At 37.9% G+C, this 15662-nt stretch overlaps 1 protein-coding gene across 4 annotated transcripts in view; it reads left to right on the forward strand.

Annotated features, from left to right (window-relative positions):
• The first annotated feature begins 7828 nt into the window (after positions 1-7828).
• The window catches only part of LOC149142003 (uncharacterized), a 129612-nt gene continuing 121778 nt past the window's right edge, over positions 7829-15662 (forward strand). The window contains exons 1-2 of one of the 4 annotated variants that reach the window (XM_089449569.1): positions 7829-8336; positions 9288-9384. In XM_089449569.1, coding sequence (XP_089305695.1) covers positions 8078-8336; positions 9288-9384 — 356 coding nt within the window. In that variant the 5' untranslated portion in view covers positions 7829-8077. The remainder of the gene's footprint in view (positions 8337-9287; positions 9385-15662) is intronic. The other 3 variants (XM_089449568.1, XM_089449567.1, XM_089449570.1) reach the window with 3 other exon arrangements.

Raw genomic sequence — 15662 nt, forward strand, 5'->3', positions numbered from 1 at the left:
ACAACAATTTATATGCCTCCACCATGCCCACTACTCTCCACATGAATTAAGTGACAATAATCATACATTCCTTGGGTGAGAATTCCATCTTATGGAAGGTTAAATATGCTAACATAATTGACTAAAATGAACGTTTATTTGACATTCTATGTGATGTTAGGTCTCAAAGAGAGCTAACATGCAATTACAAGTTGGATCCTTCATTTTTATGCCATAAAATAAATTATTAGTGAGAGTTATATGGGGAAGAATCATTATGAAAAGAAAATAGACCAAGCTTATCTTTCATGCCTTCAATTGTGCTCCCAAACTCTTTAAACCTATATTCTTCTTGCTCGAAAAACATTGCGACCTTCCCTTCAATGTAGCAAATTGGACATTGGATAAAATGGTATTTAACTTCTTTGAATCTTGGACCAATGATAGATTTGATCAAAGTAAGGATATATAATTGTGACACACTTGTCAAATTCCTCTAGCTTTACTAGTGGGTTCATGATGCCAAAACCCTAATCTAGATCATCAAACATATGTAAATACACTACAAATGAAATAATTTCAATGTCATTCTCTCCAAGAACTTCCATCCTTTAGAAAAATTTCACCGATAATTAAGACATGGAAAAAATATGTTGGACATGCAAAAACATATCTGATAAATGCAAAGGAACACTTAGAAGTGGTGTAGGTCTTAGGTTACCTCCTTTCCTATGGGTGACTAAGCTATAACTGGCCATGATTATATAAGAATTTGGGAAACACATGTTTGAAATGGCATATGTAATTATTAGAAAAGATATGTGTGACAACAAAAACATATGTACATAAGAAAAAATAAACTAAATCATGGCTGACAAGGGTCCTTGTGGAACATGCATGAACAAATGCACATGATGGATGCAACCATGAACAACAAAGGGAACTAAACAGTAAAATTCAAATGCACAAATAATTTCTTGTATAGGGGGTTGATGAAAGGTGCAATAAATAATGTTGTATGAAGAAAAGTGAGGGTGCCACAATTTCATAATTTGATGTAGGTGTAGCAATATATTGTAAAAAGAAAAAATAATATTGTGACATTACTAACCCTATAATTAAGGCAATAAATTCTTAATATTAATTTTGACACAATAATGAACACAATAGAGTATGATGATGTGGATAAGAGGTTAAAACCCCTTTCTTATTTAACACATAAGTCACTTGGTTCGAGTTCTTATTCAAGTTTGATGACCTTGAAATTCGATGAAAATATGACAATGAAAAATTGGGTGATAAATTTTGACATTAAGTTTGACAAACTATATATACCAAGGTTCAACCACATGCATTTAAACACAAAAGAACCGATACTAATACCTATATATAAAATTTTAAATTATATATTTAATTATTTAATCAAAGAGCCATTATACCAAAGATCATCATGTCACTTTTGGGAGTTGAATCCAGGTGCGGAAGGTCTCATTCATTCCTCCTAGCCACTTGAGATAAACCCAATCGACATAAATAAACATAAGTTATGCTTATATTATATATTTTACAACATAGCTATAGCCTAGGATTATGACTTTGACTTCAACTTTGAATTTAAGTTTATGCATGATGCACCTAACTCTGTACATTCCTTGCTTGATATGGTATACCTACACACTATGTAGCCTGAACTTGTTGGGCTTGAGATCTCAACTAATTCACCACTGCAAACTGAGATATTAGATTACATTCCATACAGGAATATGTTAGAGATGTGGAAGTCTAAACATAAGGTCAGTTTGCAATGATTTTACACAATCTTTACTGTTGATCTAGATTGTCAGTGATGTCAACATGGCAATATTCTAGGATACTAAATGATGATATGAAGCCAAGGAGAAGCAGATCCATGAAGAAACAGGAGCAAGAAGCCAAGGAGAAAATCCATCAGGGAAGCCATTGGAAAGACATTGGAAACCATCGGAAGAGCTCATTGGAAGCTTAGAACAGGAGCAGTCAAAGAAAAGCCAGAGGAAGAAGTTCAACGAAAGAAGCAAAGAGGAACACACAACGGAAAAAGGTAAGAACTAAGAAACAAAGAGGAACACATAGCGGAGGAGCATAAACAGCCATATCAGAAGTATCGCATGTAATATATGCCCAAGGAGCCATATCAGAAGTGTCGGAGGAGTAGAGCTATCGGAAGCCAAAGGAAGAACTATCGGAAGTATCACATATGCCAAGAGTAAGAGCCATAACGAAGGAGTTAACAGTTATAAATCGTGAAAAATCTTTAAAGATCATAAGTGCATCAGAGAAATCAATATCGACGGCTTTATCGCTTTATTATGTTTCACATTGAATCCCTCGACTGCGATATGTATTATGAATCCATAACAATATGCTCTATTGTAATATCGCATCCACAGTAATCGCAAGTCTTGAAGAGAGGTAACAAGGGAAAACTGTCGAATGCGATAAGCTATGGACCCGACGAATGTATTAACAACTGCTTAATATCAGATCGCGTCTGCCTCATTGGAATTATCATATCATAAGTCTTAACGGGATGCCACATTGAAACAACTGATTGCGATATACAGTTGCAGACCCGACGGTCCTATTATATTGCGCCCTAATGGTATATCGCGTTCGCCGTATCGGGAGTTATGTATCGCAGTGTTTAAGGCCTTGTCATGTTAAAATTCTGATTGCGATAACACCGCGGACCCGCTGCTCCATTGTAATACACCCTATTGTAATATTGCGTCCACCGCGTCGAAAGATATGTATCGCAAGTTATAAAGGGATGGCACACTATAAACTGCGATTGCGATATTACTGTGGACCTGGATTCATTAAAAATAGTTTATAATCATATCGCATCCAGTAGGGGCAATCGGCCATCAGCCATCTGCTATGCAATGGGCATGACTTATAAAATACCTCAAGGAACTTGTGATTGCGATTGAGATAGTGACGTGGCTGGGGAACCACCATGTGGGTATAAGGGCTCTTATATGGTTTTCGTGAGTAATCAGTCTATGGATAAAAGACTCTCCGAGATATATTTTAATGTGCAAACTCATAAGTCGGCCTCTCCTTCCAATGAATGTGTCCTTTGGTGATTTGTAAAAGTCACACACACACACACACATATCTCTCTCTCTCTCTCTCTCTCTCTATATATATATATATATAAAAGCTGAAACACTTCATTTTTGGGATTGATCTTGGGCATCCAATATAACGAAGAAATAATAGTTCACGACTTGTGAACTTGAAAAGACGGAGGAAGCGAGCGATCAGGAGGCCGAAGGTCGAGCAAGCATAGAGGAAGCAAAAGATCAAGCGAGCGAAGAAGGAAGCTGAAAGGTCCAGCAGAAGAAGAAAGGAAGCCAAAGCGCGCATGAAAAGGAAGCCAAAGGTCAGGTGTATGAGGGCATATATAACAGAGAACAAGGAAAGGTTAAATGTGGGTGAAACTGTAAGAAACAGAGGAAGCCGAAGGTCTGACAGACGTGGAAGAAGCAGGAGGACAAAAGTAAGTGAAAGGTCCAACAGGGTTGGGAGTAGAGAATTACAACCAAACATATCCAGACAATTTACAGCAGAGGGTTGGAGCCCTTAGGGTTGGTGCCTCAGAACTGGAAGGATTGGTGTCCTGGGAGTTGGTGCTCCTAAATCCAAGGTTGGTGCCTTGACTAGACAGGGTTAGTGCTCTGGAGGTTGGAGCCTCACAAAAAGTCCAAGTTGGTGCTTAGCAACTGGTTGAAGCTATATATATATACATTGTACTTGATTTATTGCAAAGATCATTTTAATAAAAGCATTCATTCCTGTTATTTATTTATGTGTTCTAAATATAAATTATTTAACTGGAAAAATAACAATTGAAAAGAAATACCGATTCACCCCCCCGCCCCCCTCTTAGTATTTCCAACATTTACATGACATGCAACCAAACCAAAACAAACAATATGGTCGTTATCTTAGCTTCTCAATGTATAGACTCACTTGGTGAGGCACAACTAAAAAAAGGGATTTAAGAATCAACAAAGATGGGTCGTGGCAAAGAAAAAAATGGAAGTGAAATTTGAGCAGGGGTTTAGAAGTTTAGAACTTAGGTTTAAGTTTTAATTGTTTTTAAAAAATTTCTTTAACTTTAAACCCTTGCCAAACCCAATGGAACAAAAATTAAATCTAAATGAATTTAATCGAAAATTTTAAGGTTTGCATTAGTGTTTGTGTTCCTCTCCAAGTTCCCCATTAAGTTTGGCACACTTTAATGAACAAATTCAAATTGATTTTGAGTTCAACAAATTTCAAACTTCAACATTGAAATTGTTCAACCTAATGACTTAGCTTAACACCAAAACCATACAAAGGTAGGAAGATTAAGATATGACTTCTCCTCTCAAGGTGCTTTTTTTCAAGGAAAACAATCTGTAGTTCTATTTACAAAAGCAAAATTACACAGTCATATGCCTCAGAGCATTCCAAAAGGATGTTCAACAACCAATTGAATTAACAATTCTTCATTCTAGTCTTTATTATACATATAAGTGTATTGGAGAATAAAAAAGTAAAATTGTCCTTTGACTTTAAAGGACATAATAATTACATATTTAAAAAAAATTCAAAAATTGTCCATTGTTTTTGAGACAAGTTTTCGGCTATAATCACATCAAAATTCATTTGTCGATGCGTTTTGAACCATCAAGTGTGGTTCATCGTCAGGACAAGATGAAGAATCAGATCCAGGAAGCAAGTTAAATAGAGAGACCAATCCATTCCAACGATTAGAAAAACGACTACTTTGACCAAGAGAAACGACTACCTTTGACTGGGCTTCAACTACAATTGACAGGACCAAGAGTTTGGGACAAATAATTATTAATTAACTAATTAGGTTGTTTATTGGATTTATTTAAATATATATGTTTATAAATTCTTTTAAATATGTTTATAGTAAAACTAATCAAAAACATTATATATATATATATATATATATTAAAATATGTAACTATCTCAATATATATAAAAAGTCATTTATTAAAAGTAATATGTTAAATGAAATAAGAACTAATAAGAAACTTGAAAACTTAAAAATATATCTTCTAGTTAAATCTTTTATATGTTAATAACTATATTAGATAAATTTTATTTATAATATGGACATGTGTATAACTTAAATATACCTGATTATAATTAAAAATCTTTTAAATATGAATAAATGAAAACCGTTTATTATAAATAAGAACACAATAATACTTATACTTACATATATACATATACATATATATATATATATATATATATATATATATATATATATATATATATATATATATATATACAACCATGGTGCATGAGTGAATACAATTGTGTGCCTAACTTGAAAGATGGAAATGATCCATGTACCATGCTCTAGCCCGAAGCCTTCTTTTGAAAGGCCATTCGCTACCATGTTCTTGTCCTTATCTATATAAGACAAAGGGACATGTGAGAAATATTTGAAATTATATATCATCATACAAAGGTTGCAAAGTGAAATTTCTAATTGAAGCTTCCTTTCATAACCAAGGATAACCAATAGAGAGTCTCCATAAATTTGTAATTGTGAAACACCATATTCTTGGGCTAATTGAAGCAATAGTTGAGCGTCATCGGTTCAGAATTATTGTTACTTTCCTTCCCTATCCCATCTTTGAAAGATATATTGTGATGAGAGGAAAGATATAAGATTCTATCCAAACCTCCTTTTGGAGGATTTCATTAAGGGGTGTCATCAAAGTATGCCCAAGGAATGTCCTCATTGATTACCCATTCTTCCATACCTATGTTTTTTTTCTTATCCTCAAGCTATGGATAAGCATTTAAAAATACTTGGAGATTGAATTGCACATATAAGAGGCAAAGTCTCCTTTCCTTCAAAATGCTTCAAGTTCACAACGAGCCTAACTCTCCAAGCTATATTGAGTGGAACAACTTTGATCTTCATTGTATCCTTGGTTGAACACCAAGACATGAAGGCTTCTTCTATATTTCCTCCTTCATAGACATTCCTTAACTATATCAACCTTTCAACTTCTTTCCATATCTCTTTTAAGAATGAATAGGTTAGAATTAAATGATGTATAGTTTCATTTGCTTTTTGACATAAACAACATCAACCTAGAGTGATTTTTCCCCTTTTTTGAAGCGCCTCGCAAGTAGGAGCCTTATTGTTTAATACTAGCCACACAACTATTTTATTCTTGGAGGGACACCCTAGCTTCCATGTGATTCTCCACCACCAAATTTGTTGTTCCACCAAACCTTCTTGAACAAGGGCTTTATAGCGCATTTTAAGCGCATATGACCTAGTAGGGTTGAGGAACCATAACAACTGGTCATTTTCTTCCCCTATTTTGACATTGTTATTTTTTAATGTTTCAGTGCAATCCTACCAAACTTCAACAAGAACTTCATTCAATTCAACCTCCTCATGAATGAGCCATTGTTGTTTCCAATTTGTAGGTCTCTCCTAGTTCACAATTTGTCTCAGGGAGTAATATTTTTTGCTTCTAAGTTCTTGTGTCACCCAATAAGGTAATATGTGTAATCTCTTGTTACTGATCTATAAGTCTATATTGATTTGAATTTTATTTCCTTTGCCAACCTTCCAGATCAACCAATTTCTAACTAGATGGAAAGTTGAACTCTTAGCTTTCTATATGAACAAGGCATTATCAACTTGTTTCACAAAGTTCCTAACCCAATCCTCCATTATCTCCAGAGAGATATATTTGACTCTAATTACATGAATCCATAAAACTTTTTCTTATACAAACTTTCATATATATATTTTTAACTAAAACCTCAAAAAAGAGGAAGAATTTTTTAAACCTCATCATCCATTTATTTATTTAAACAATCATTTTTTAAAAAACACAAATCATCTTCTCTCAAAGTTTTATTAAATTTATAAAACTTAAATATAAAATACCATTACTTCACGTTTATGTGTCTTTATTCAATTTATAGCATTTAGTTGAAATGTAAAAATAAATGTTTATGCAAAGTTACTCAACTATAGGTCTCAACATCCTAACATAATAACACTTTGTTTTGGTGACGAATGGATGCATAAATGGAATATCTACCTCAATGTCTGTCTCACAAATAGCAAGGAGTTACAAAATTTTGTTATGGAGAAGTTGCGCAAGCGTACATGGGAAAAAAGTTGGGTAGAAAGAAGAAGTACTATGTTGAGGAATTCAACCTTACTTGTGATCTCCAACAAAAAAAACTACATTGAAGCTAACATTCCGGGAGAGCAACGATTCTTATTGCTCAATTAAAAACTAACTCACATCAACTTCGGTATGAAAGAGGACAGTTAAAAGACCTAAATAAACTTGGAAAGAATGAGTGTGTATTTTTTGCACTTCTAAGGCAGTGAAATCGGAAAAACATTTCATTTAAGAATGTGATGCTTTTAGAGACATCCGGGACAATTATGGCAATATGTTAGCACCAGTTTCTTGACATGATCTTTTCACGAGGAAACTGTTAAAAACATAAACCAACTCATCATCAATTTGAATAAAATAATAATTGAATTACAAAAAGCTAAAAACATAAATACTAGTGCTCCAATAAACTATTTCTAATCTATACACATTAAAATCTCACTCATTCATTCATTCTCATTCATTGATCGTTAAGCTTTCCAACCTAAAGAGAATGATGCTCGATTACGCCTTGTTTAGGTGACATTGTTAATTTTTCCAAGATCAGAGGATGATGCTCGATTGGACTCTCCTTGATGATCCTCATGGCGTATCTGTCGTTCATTTACTTTTGTTTCTTAGGATTATTCTGTCCTCATGGTTATTGTTACAAATAATTTATGGAATGTCCAAAATAATCAATCACACGTTATGGTGGGTTCTTTCTATTTGATGTGGTGCTCACATACAGTCTAAACCCCTAAAGAATACTTCACCACCACCTCACATATAAACTCTCTAAAACCCCTAAAACCCCATCACCAAAACCAGGAGGGTGGTTCTCATCACTGTATTTCAGAGCAGTTTACACGGGAGCTCAAATGACATCTCGTTACGGTACATTTTCGAGGTCAGCGAGAAATCTATTGATGTCAAATGGAAGATCAACGCGAGCTTCTTCATCAACCAACAGACCTGCTTCGGCAACTCACAGGAGTGGTAATATGCTTGGAAATGACAGTTCAAGCTTTCGACAGCGTTGCGTAAAGTCATTGATTCCACTACACAGTGCTGTTGCGTCTGCCAAACTTGTTTCTCACCTTAGTTTCAATTCTCGGACTGGAAGTGCTCTGCCTCTTGGTATCCTCTCGACTCTCAACTATAAATTGTTTATATTTTTCTGCAAACCTGTACCCGACACAATAAACACAGTGCCTATGTATATGCTAGGATGAGAAATATGTACATGTGTTTGAAATGTTCTTCTTCTTTGTGGGAAAAAATGCACTTCCTTGAAAATCAACAAAAACACTTAAATTTCAATATAGGCGTATGCCCAACTCAATCTGTTCTAGCTCAACCGTAAGTAAACAGAAACATAAATATAGGGTAGGATCCCAAGAATACAAATATCACTGCAAGCTAAAGGTTTCAGTTAGGACTTTTTGCAACGATCTGCAGTACATTACGTATCAAGTCATGCATCCTTGTCTTGCAATCGAAGTTTTAGCGACTTTTTGATGTTGTCACCGCCTTGAATGACATAAAATAACAAGCTTACAAATCAGAATGACATGTGGTAAGCCCTTTTCATCCTATCAGGTTACATTCATGTCAGTTACAACCCAGGGGTAAAGATATCAAATAGGGCTAACATGTTTTATGAGCTTGATACATTTATGGATCCCGTATAAACTTTTGGTAGACGATCTCATTCATTGGGCACCAGTGTTATATGCGAAGGTATGCCCATTCAGCCGGCATCGTGGTTGACCTGGCACGTCATCTGAATTCACCCCCCGTGAACATATATTGACCTGAAAATTGAGTTCTGTAAAAATTGCCTATTACAGACATTGCAAATTCGCAATTGAGACAGATATGGCAGTGATATTATATCATAATTTCTAACAATTGAACTAATTGTGGGTATGAAGATCATTACTAAATTCTACAATAATGACATTTTAGGGCATCATAATTTATAGAAAGGCCAGTAAATGTGCTCTATTACAACCATTTTCAGACAGTGTGACTATCCGGTGAATGAAGATCTTAACGCGAGTATCTGTGTCAATGTCCAATTTACAGGAACGCAGGTTAGAATTGCTTTTTCCAATAGAAACCAAAAAGACAATATATTATTACAAGATTATAGCATTACAGCAGTGAAGCTCTGGCTATACAGGTTGGTTTTCAATTCTTTTTGAAGCATATTGCTGACATATTTCATAAACAGGTGGAGCTGACTTACATACTTGGTATGCTTTTATTAGGCTTATGAGGGACATGGACTCAAAAGTGGACCATGAACCAATACTTAAAACCATGCATCTTCTCCTTTGGTTAAAAAAGGACTAAACTCAGAACAGACCTACACCTTTCTTCTATAACGGATTCAATGTTGATGACGACCACTCTTCCCTTCCTGTCCTCTTTGCCTTTGTGGCTGTTATGATACTTAAAAGTAGGAACTGATTCCATCTCGGAAGATGCTTCCAGTGATACATGTGTGAGTGTAATGTCCTCTTTGAATTGATTACCCAAGGTGGGGAATGAAGTAGCCTATATAACCCCTTAGGCTATAGTCGTTTGTTAAAGGGGGAATCCATTATTTGATGTTACTTAGGTAACATTAGATAAAGTGGGGTAAATGGAGGGAAACTTGAATTAATTTTTTTTGGGGCAAATGTAGAGAAACTTTCTAATCACTCAAAATTGAGTTTAGGAGGGAAGCTCCAAAGAGTATCTATAAAAAGGAGGGAGGAGATTCATTTTGTTCATTATGAATTGTTGATCTTTATAATTTTTGGGCTGAGGCTCTTGGAGGGTTTTAAGCAATGTTTTCAAAACCGGCCGGCTCGGAACCGACTTGGCCGAGTTGGTCCGAGCCAGACCCCAAATTTTTGACTCGGCCTAGGAAACCGTTCGGCCGGCGGGGTTAATACCAAGCTGGCCAGGTTGTCTAACAACTCGGCCAGCTCGGCCGAGTCCGCATTAACTCGGCCGGGTTGGAACAGCGGCCCATTAACCACGAAAAACAATGATTTTTTTTAAAATTGTTCTTTGTTAAATTATGGTATGTTCTATGCTTAGAGCAGTTTACTTATTTTTCTTTTTATTAGCCACAGATTAACAATCACATATACATTAAGTAAAGTGCAGATAGAACGTTAAATGATCAACAGAAAACAAACCAAGACAAGAGACACAAGATGTGGCGGCTAGCCAGGGACAAACCCCAATGCGGGGAAACCCTTTGATCAAATCTTCTTTTATCTTCAATAGTTCAGCAGAGAGAAATAGTACAAAATCTGAATTCTGTAATTTTATATCAGCAGCAGCAAACCCTAGATCAACAAAGTCAAACTTGGTCAAACTAGCTGAAATTGACCTCTAAAATACTTGGTCAATTTCCGGTCAACTTGTCCTCGAACAGCCTAAAGAAACAACCCTTGAACAGCCCCAAAAGTTCAGTCAATTTGCAGATTTTTGAAGTCAACTTGCAGCCCTAAACTAGGGCAATCAACACTGGTCAAACCAGAGGTCAGATCACCTCGATTTTCGTGCCAAAAATTGCGGCTTGCCTAGGAGAGGCAACCACACCCAATCCGCACTTCTGGAAGGTCAACGCTGGTCAAAGAGATGACCTGCTGCCCTAGCGTCCTTCTTTCTGCGTCTTCCTTGCCCTAGGACGTCTTCCTTTCAGCCACACGTGTGAGAGAGAGAGGCTCCTTTTATGCGTAGGAGAGAGAGAGAAGATGAGTGAATTGAATTTTCCAAATGAAGAGAATGCTCCTTGTATTTATATGCAAACGTTGAGGTTGAATAGACATGACTGTTGGGCTTCTGAGCCTACATAAGTTTGTTGGCCGACCTTGACAATTTGTCCATAATGAAAATAAATTCATATCTCCATAAATATTTATCGGAATCGGATGATCTTTAGATCAATCCTACACCTCTCGATGAAAGGAATTTAGGAAAAATATCAGAAGCCATAAATAAGGTGATCCACATGGAATTTGGCCCTAGTTGCCAATTTTAACACTCCTTCTCAACTAGGGAGAACTTCATCTGCAATCTGTCAGACCGTCGCTGCTATCAATCTATTAAATGCACTGCCCTGTACAGCTTGACCCCACTCTGCTCTGCTCTGCTCGAACTATGAAGAAGAAGAAATGATCGAGGATGTATCATACCATCCTCCACTGGCCTGAAGTCAGTCTCAGAGTGTGAACCACTCTCATTGATCCCAGATCAATGGAGGTCATCCTAGCATAGGGAGTATGGTAGATACAACGATGCGTCCATCGATAGTACTACTATGGTCCCTATCCTCATTTCCTTGCTCATTGATCAGATGAGAGGTACTTCCCATGAGTCCCAGACTGCATGGGTAGGATGCCTCGACAGGAGAACTAATCATCCTGTCCACAGGAGAACGAATCATCCTGTCCAATGGATGCCACGGAGAACTAATCATCCTGGCCTACAGGAGAACTAATCATCCTGCTCCACAGTCGCCACGGAGAACGAATCATCCTGGCCCACAGGAGAACTAATCATCCTGTTCCACAGTCGCCACGGAGAACAAATCATCCTGGTCCACAGGAGAACTAATCATCGTGTTCCACAGTTACCACGGGGTGTCACAGGGGAAGGTTGAACCTTTACCCTGTACATAGTGCACCACCAGGGGATGGTGAGTCGCCCTGTGGTCACATGCAGCTCCAAGAAGTACCCCGCACCCCTTGGAGCTCCCAGAGCTCAATACATCATACTCGACCCTCATAAGAGGGTCTTTGAACGACACCAAGTCATTCTTGGAAAGTCAGGAATTTGACCTTTCCTAGGGGCTTTGTCAAAATGTCGGCGACCTGTGCTTGCTTTAGCCCATAGAGGGCCTTCTTCAACCTGCACACATGAGATTCTCGATCATATATCTCAAATCCTTTGGGTTGCTCCACATAGACCTCCTCTTTGATCGAACTATGTAAGAATGTAGTCTTGACATCCATCTGATGTAGGTTCCATCCTTGCGAAGCAGCAAGGGCTATGATCGAGCAGATGGTGGTATATCGGGCAACAAGTGCAAATATCTCGTCATAGCTATACCTTTCTTCTGGGAGAAGCCACGAGCGACAAAACGAGCCTTATACTTTTCCGTACTTCCATCAACTGCATGCTTTATCTTGTAAAGCCATTTTGAAGTGACAACTGCTTTGTCCTGGGGTCTAGGGACCACATCCCAAACATCGTTTTTCATAATGGACTCATATTCCTCGGTCATAGCATCCTTCCATACTTGATGCTTGACGACATCTCTGAATGACAAAGGTTCATTTTGGATGATCGTGCTCATGATGGTTAGTTATCCCTGATACCTGTTCGGCTTCTTACTTTCACGGAAGGTTCCTCGAGGTGCAATGTGACCTTCAGCATCATCAAGTGTCACCCTAAGCCATGAAGGCCTCTTCCTAGAAGAGGAAGGCTCTTGCGGAGGAGGATCAATAGGATCCATAGGTTCTTCCATATCGGGCATCGTCTCATCTTCTTTTTTCTTCAGTTCCCCGGTGCCAGCTTCTTTAGATCCCCTTAAAGTAGGAAGATTGTCTACCTTGCTAAGAGCCATATCTTTGTTAAAGGTGACATCATGACCAATCTCAACTTCCCTTTGACCAGCTACATAGATTCTATAGCCCTTAGTATTTTCGCTATAGCCCACGAAGATTCCTTTCTTTCCAGATGCACCCAATTTATTCCTTTTTTCTTTAGGCACATGAAAATATACAGGGCTTCCAAAAATTCTAAAATGAGATACGTCAGGTTTCTTATCGTGAACATTTCTTCGGGAGTCTTGGAACCCAATGCTTGATGAGGGCATCGGTTTTGTACATATACGGTGGTATTTGTAGCTTCGGTCCATAGAAACTTCGGAAGTCTTTGATCATGGAGCATAGCACGGACGACTTCCACAATTGTACGATTCTTCCTTTCCGCCACACCATTCTGTTCAGGAGTATATGGTGTAGTAGTCTCCCTCTTAATGCCAGGCTCTTTGCAAAAGTCACGAAACTCATTGGATTCATATTCAGTCCCATTATCAGTCCTTAAGATCTTGATCTTCTTTTCGGTTTGATTCTCGATCAAGGCTTTGAAGTGCCGAAACCAGGAGAACACTTCATCCTTCTTTTTCAAGAAGTATATCCAAGTCTTGTGAGAATAATCATCTGTAAAAGTGAGGTAATATAAATATCCTCCCAAGGAGTTCACAGGCATCATACCGGATATGTCTGAGTGAACCAACTGCAATATATCGGAGGTCTTGCTTTGGCTTGAGGGAATGGTCCCCTTTTGAGCTTCCCTTCGACACATCCGAGACATACACCTTCTTGCTCTAATCTGAACTCGGGCATCCCGGTCACCATTTTTCTTATATCGGGTAGAGATTTATAATGAAAGTGAGCAAACCTCTGATGCCATAGTTCGGACTGAAGAGATGTGTCACAAGACATGACACCCAACGGACTTCCACCGACCTGATATAATGAATCAACTCGAAACCCAAGAGTAAAAGCATCTTTAAAGTTCTTTTTCCATACACGTACCTTGCCATCACTGAAGGCCACCTTGTAGCCTTTGTCTTCCATTGCTGAAATGGACACCAGGTTCCTTTTGAGATCAGGTACATATAATACATCTGGTAAGTGGATGGTATTACCCCGATTCAATTGAAGAGTGACATTTCCTACGCCTTTCACGGGATATTTTGAATTATCTCCAAGAACAATTTCCAGGTTGGTTTCCTTCTCTATCAGATTATAGAGAGCTTCTTTGTAACCAGTGAAGTGCCTTGAGGCACCACTATTAGTAAGCCAATTTCCCAGCAAGTCCGGGAAGCAGTAGTAGATAGAGTTGTTGGTAGATAATATTCATCTTGCTTATTGTTAACAGTGTTAGATTCATACGTGGAATTTCTTGCCTTTTTGAATGGTTGTCCTCTTCCTTGATTTCCAACACTTCTTTTACCTCTGCCATTTGACCTGCCATTCCTTTGATTGCCTTGAGAGGGATTTTGATCATCATCCCGGTGTGAGTCCCTTTTATCAGGGCACTCCCTTGCATAGTGACCCATTTTATTGCAATTGTAACATCGTCCTTTTCTTCCATCCTTTGGTCCAGCCTTTCCTTTGACTTTAGCCCTGGAATTGTTTCTTCTTTTCGTATGAGAAGAAAAGGCAGAGGGATGGCCTTTAAGTACGGGCATTTCTTGCTCTTCCATCCTCGTTTCTTCTTGAATGCATCTGGCCATTACTTCCTCAAATCCAGGAATTACATTATTGTTGAGAATAGTAGTCCTGAATATATACCATTCAGATGGCAGTCCTCCAAGAGTTGTGAGTGTCATTTCCCTGTCAGGAATTACTTCCCCAATAGATAGGAGATCGTTCTTGATCTCGGTGATCCTTAAGAAATATGCTTGCATACTCTCATCTTTGCCCTTCTTAATTTCCTTCAGCTTATTTCTAAGAAACAAGACTTGATTTGCATCATTAACTTTAAATAAACTCACCAGTCTATCGTAGATTTCCTTGGAGGTTTTCAGCTCGGAAACATAGGCCACCAAGTGCTTGTCGATAGAGTCCCGGATGATCTTCCTTGCTTTGAATTCTCCCTTGGTCCATTTGTTCCTAGCAGCAGCGGATGCATTTGATGGAGGCTCAACAATCCCGCCTCTCACATGGTCCAACACTTCTTGCTCTTCTAATGTTAGATCGAGAGACATCTTCCATCTGTGATAGTCAGACTTCTCACGGAGTTTGTCTTCAGCAGGGAAGTGTGTTGAGGACCCCATGATTTCTTTTTAAGATAGCCTTGCCAACTTTTTCTTCAGTGATTGCTCTTGCTCTTGCTCTTGCTTGGGCTTTGTCTTCACCTCAGCTTTGATACCATGTTAAATTATGGTATGTTCTATGCTTAGAGTAGTTTACTTATTTTTCTTTTTATTAGCCATAGATTAGCAATCACATATACATTAAGTAAAGTGCAGATAGAACATTAAATGATCAATAGAAAACAAGCCAAGACAAGAGACACAAGATCTGTCGGCTAGCCAGGGACAAACCCCAATGTGGGGAAACCCTTTGATCAAATCTTCTTTTATCTTCAATAGTGCAGAAGAGAGAAATAGTACAAAATCTGAATTCTGTAATTTTATATCAGCAGCAACAAACCCTAGATTAGCAAAGTCAAACTTGGTCAAACTAGCTGAAATTGACCTCAAAAATACTTGGTCAATTTTCGGTCAACTTGTCCTCGAACAGCCTCAAGAAACAGCCCTTGAACAGCCCCAAAAGTTCAGTCAATTTGCAGATTTCTGAAGTCAACTTGTAGCCCTAAACTAGGGCAGTCAACACCGGTCAAACTAGAGGTCAGATCACCTCGATTTTCATGCCAAAAATT

Source organism: Pinus tabuliformis, chromosome X (assembly GCF_031772625.1).
Source record: "Pinus tabuliformis cultivar Carrire ecotype Pingquan chromosome X, CPIR1, whole genome shotgun sequence".
In the NCBI taxonomy this organism is placed as follows: Eukaryota; Viridiplantae; Streptophyta; class Pinopsida; order Pinales; family Pinaceae; genus Pinus; species Pinus tabuliformis.